Source organism: Orycteropus afer, unplaced genomic scaffold, assembly GCF_000298275.1.
Source record: "Orycteropus afer afer isolate SDZICR_OR568_19922 unplaced genomic scaffold, OryAfe1.0 scaffold00018, whole genome shotgun sequence".
NCBI lineage: Eukaryota > Metazoa > Chordata > Mammalia > Tubulidentata > Orycteropodidae > Orycteropus > Orycteropus afer.
Window position 1 is genome coordinate 2,723,479 of NW_006921605.1, and position 4,803 is coordinate 2,728,281.

At 56.3% G+C, this 4,803-nt stretch overlaps 1 protein-coding gene across 1 annotated transcript in view; it reads right to left on the bottom strand.

The window, feature by feature from the left end:
- Positions 1-4,803, bottom strand: part of RNF213 (ring finger protein 213) — a 121,706-nt gene that overhangs the window by 52,224 nt on the left and 64,679 nt on the right. The window contains 5 exon segments of the mRNA XM_042783573.1: positions 91-232; positions 1,216-1,343; positions 1,765-1,884; positions 3,021-3,139; positions 4,165-4,260. Of these exon segments, the coding sequence (XP_042639507.1) occupies positions 91-232; positions 1,216-1,343; positions 1,765-1,884; positions 3,021-3,139; positions 4,165-4,260 (605 nt within the window).

Genomic DNA, 4,803 nt, shown 5'->3' on the forward strand with positions numbered 1-4,803 from the left:
AAGGACGGGAGGGGTGGGGGCCGTACCCCTGGAGCCAGAGGCCTGAAAGGGCACCCCCGCAACTAAGGACGGGAGGGGTGGGGGCCGTACCCCTGAAGGCGTCGTCTTCGTTCAGGAGGCTGAGCAGAACCTCCACCCTCCGGGTGCCGCGTGCTGCGCCCTCGTGCTGGTCTCTGAGCACCCCCACCGCACTCTGCACACAGCTCCTCAGGAGGCTGGTGGTGTCCAGGGCCTGCAGCAGCCACACAGCCACAGGAGCTGAGGTCTCCAGTCAGCTCACAGGAGCACACGCATTTGCGCTTCACGTGCACAAGACACTGCCAGCCCACCCCCAGCTTCTCCGGACGGCCACCCACGGCCCCTGATAACCGGCAACAGGACAGCTGCTCCTATGGGGGTTCGTCAAGGACCAGAGCCAAGCTAACCGGGAGACCTCACAGACAGGGGATGCCAGGCCTCTGCCTACAATTCTCAAGAACAAACCATGACATCAAAGGAGCCCTGGTGGCCCGAAGGTAAAGCACTCGGTTGCAAACTGAAAGGCCAGTAGTTCAAACCCACCCAGGGGCTCCACAGAAGAAAAGACCTGGCAATCTGCTCCTGTCACGATTTCAGCCTGGGAAACCCTGAGGGCAGTTCCACTCTGTCCTCTAGGGGCGCTGTGGGTCAGAATGGACTCCACGGCAGTGGGTGTGGTTTGAGCTTTGCTTCCGTGAAGATTGACAGCCTTGGAAGCCTCGTGGTGCAGTTCCACTCTGTCCTCTAGGGGCGCTGTGGGTCAGAATCCACTCCACGGCAGTGGGTGTGGTTTGGGCTTTGCTTCCACTAAGACTGACAGCCTAGGAGACCCTGTGGGGCAGTTCTCTGTCCTGGAGGGGCCGTGAGTTGGAATTGACTTGCTGGCACCTGCTGCCACCACCACCACGACCGGCCGCTGAGTCGGCTGCGACTCTTGGCGGCCCCACCAATCAGGGTGCAGCTATGTGCCACAGGGTTTCCAACAGCTGACTTTTTACAAGCAGGTCCCCAAGGACCTGGGATGGCCTCAAGCCTCAGCCTTTCAGCTGGAGGCCAGGGGTGTTAACCTTTTGTGCCATCTGACGATCCCAACGTATCCATCGCTGGGGGGCCAACGTAAAGTCCTCCGGCTGGAAGACCAGAGCTACAGATCGGAAGAGCCCCTCGGCAGGACACTGGGAGGCCTGGAGCGCTTACCTCACTGCTCCGCAGCCCAGACACTTCCTCCTCCATGGCTCGAGGGCTTTCCACCTCCATCTCCCCCTCTGCCGTCTCCCCTGGTCCCTCCGTCTGTGTTTCCATCTCCTCCCCCTCGCCGTGGCCCTCTGCTCTGTGCCCCACCTTGACGGCTACGGAAGCAAAGACAGCCCAGTCACTACTCAGGAGGCGACGTCGACACACCAGCAACGCTTCCTGTGAGTGCAAGCACTGAAGACACCACCCCTGCAGGTGCCTGGGCACCTCGGGTCACGAGGCAACACCTGTCGTCCAGACGAGCCTCGAAGCCACCCTCAGTGTGGCTCACTGGTGCCCACCCCTCACTCCTGTCCTGGGCTCTGACAGAGAGGCCACCACAGATGCGTTCTGCAGGCGCTCTCTCAAGGACCCACAAGTGCAGTGAGTACCCCGCCTCTGCCGGCCTTGGGGAGCAGTCAGACCCATGGCCTGCACCCCCCGCCACAGGCCGCGCCCACGGTGCCCGGTGGTCTGCGCAGGCACACCCACACCCCACCCAGTAGCACGCACCCTCAGGCTTGTCCTGTGGCTTGAACAGCTGGCTGATGGGGATGTTCTGCAGCTTAGTCACGTCGGCAGCCATGACGGTGGATCTGCGAAGGTCATCAATGTGCACGCACTGCCACAACCCTGCACGGCAAAAAGCCCCGTGTCCCCTCAGGTCCCTCCCGAGCAGGGACGCGCTCCAGGTCCTGACACCTGCACACACGCTGCCTACATCCTACACCTACTGCACCTGCCGCTCCCACGGCAGGTTTGAGAACACAAAGAACTGACTTGTAAAGGGCACCTGAACCAAGTGTTCCTGTCTCATCTACCTCTTACTCAACTGGCTATAGCGTAATTAACACGTGGGGGTAAGACCCTGGCAAAGTGCGTCTCCTACCATTATCTCCATAAAATTATCACGGTAAACTGTTAGGCTCCTATTTCTGGAATGCCAATTTTCTTATGAGATACACAGGATTTTAAGACAGCACTGTTGTTGTTGTTAGGTGCCATCAAGTCAGCTTCGACCATGGCGACTCTGTGGACAACAGGACAAAACAGTGCCCACTCCTGTGCCCGCCTCACAATCCTTGCTACACTTTAAAGCTTTCCAGTAATGTATCAGACAGGATCTCCCGGCTATTCGTAAGGTTCTCACCGGCCAATTCTTTGAGAAGTGAATGGCGCCTTCCTTCTTCCGAGTCTGTCTCAGTCTGGAAGCCCCACTGAAACCTGTCCACCATGGTGACCCCACTGGTATTTGAAATACTGGTGGCAGAGCCTCCAGCCTCACAGTGACATGCCAGCCCCCACAGGATGACACAATGACAGATGAGTGGTGGGGAAAGCCTGTGACCTCAGAACCCCGAGTGACATGGCCATGTATTCACAGCAGTGCTGGTCGGGGAGACCCTGTCAGCACTGTCCATACCAGCAAAGGCAGGGAACCGGAGAGATTTTTAGGAATCATGTGAAAGACACGTAAAGGAAGGTGCGCTGTACCTTCAAGTCCCCAGATCGCTGGGTTTATTGTTGGCTTTTTTTTTTTTGGTAGTAATTAATAGTAAGAAATTCAATTGCATCTAAAAAGAATATGCAGGTAAATATTCCTGTTTCAGACCTGCACAGCACTGGACAGAATCAGAAACACTGCCCTTCACCGAAATAAACATCAGCACCAGTCCTTTGCCTCGGAAACCCAAGGAGGGGTCGCTGCAAGTCGGGTCCGACTCGCCGGCACATACCATCCACAGCAACAACCAGCCTTTCGGTCCTACCTCCGTGGGACCCCACGTAGGACGTTCCACTTCCCATCCGGGAGAGCTTCGTGATGAAATAGACCAGGACGCAGCCCTGCCTTCCCTGGACCTTGTTGATTTCATTGATGGCGGCGTACCTATTTTAAAACGACACAGACAAAGGTGAACTGTGACGAGGCAGAAGCTGTGCGGCAGCTTTACGCGCAGGATCACAGCTGCACGTTGGGCTCTCATTTTGCTGAACCTCGAACTGTCGTCTTTCTCCTTCCTCCAGGAGGCAGACTGTGAACGCTCTCATCTAGTTGAGCGGCTCACTGTCCGCGCCCCATCTGCGTCCCTCACGGCTCATCAGCTAGACAACCTGTCTTCCGATTCCTGTGTGCTGGGCTCACTGGTGCCAGCGGCGGGGCTGGCTGGCCTTGCCCTTTCCCAAACGTGACCCCCACACACCAGCAAGCAGCACAGTGTTTCCCAGCGGCCCTAACGAGCCCGGGAACGAACTGTGGTTCCCAGGCCTTTCCTTCAACTGAGCAAGAAGGAACGGTGCCTGGTCAGTGAATCAGCTCATCCTGCAAACGCTGCACCTCACCAGGAACATCAACGAAACATTGACATTCCGCTACCACCAGCTCTGCTGGCGCAGTGCCTAAGGCACCTGACTGCTGACCAGAAGGCTGGCGGTTCAGACCCACCAGCCACCCCTTGGAAGGAAGATGGGGCAACCTACTTCCGTAGTGATATTGCCTCGGAAACCCAAGGAGGGCTGGCTATGAGTCAGGTATAACTCGACGGCACATAACAACAACAACAACACCTCCCTTGAACTTGCAGCAACTTCAGGTTGCAGGATTCACAGCTGACTCCTGCCCAAACATGTCTGCGAACACACGCTTCAAGGATGTGTCCTTACATCCTGCTAACAGTGTATTCAATTCACACTTCCTCTGTATCGCACCCTTGTGCTGTGCTGAGTCCTCACTGTCTTGGGAACCTCAACCCTCTGATTCTCTAGTCCCCGTCTGGGGAAACGAGAAAAGGGGAGAAAGCCTTCTCTCGCATCGCTATTTACTGCATGAAACTGTCTCCAGGAAAGGACTCTGGGTGTGCTTCTGAATGAACTCCGGTTTCCTACGTAGCTTCTGAGGAAACGCTAGAAACCTACTTAGCTGAGGCAATGAGCTGAGCGCTGTGAGTGCCATCTTCAAAATCTGTCTGAATAATGAGGATTTTACACCCGACTGTGTCAGTGAGGCAGTTTCTGGAAAGAGAAAGAAAAGCATTCTGGTCACTTCTCTGTCCCACGATACGGGAACAAAATTCCCAAAGGTGACAGGAGACATCAAGGTGACAGAGAAACCACACTCGGGGTTCTCTGTAAGGTGAGTCGAGAACCCAGAGCAAAACCCTAAGTGCTTCCCAGCCAACCAGAAGGACAAGGGTGCAGGCAAGATGCTTACGACAGGGACAGAACGGCAGGCCAGGGAGGGGCCGATTAGCTCCCCTCTCCCTGAGTCCTCACAGCTCATTAACCAACACTGGCAACAACGAAAGTGACTAGCCACGTTGGCAGCAGTTGTCAACTTCGACCACGGTGACCCCACGCGTGTCAGAGTCAAACCGTGCCCCACAGGGTTTTCATAGCCAATTTCTTGGGAGGAGACGGCCAGGCCTTTCCTCCAAGGTACCTTGGGTGGAATCCAACCCCCAACCTCTCAGTGAGCAGCTGAGTGCTAAACCGGCCGCACCACCCGGGGCTCCAGCCATGTGGTAAAGAAACACAAAACACCAGGGTGGGGTAGGG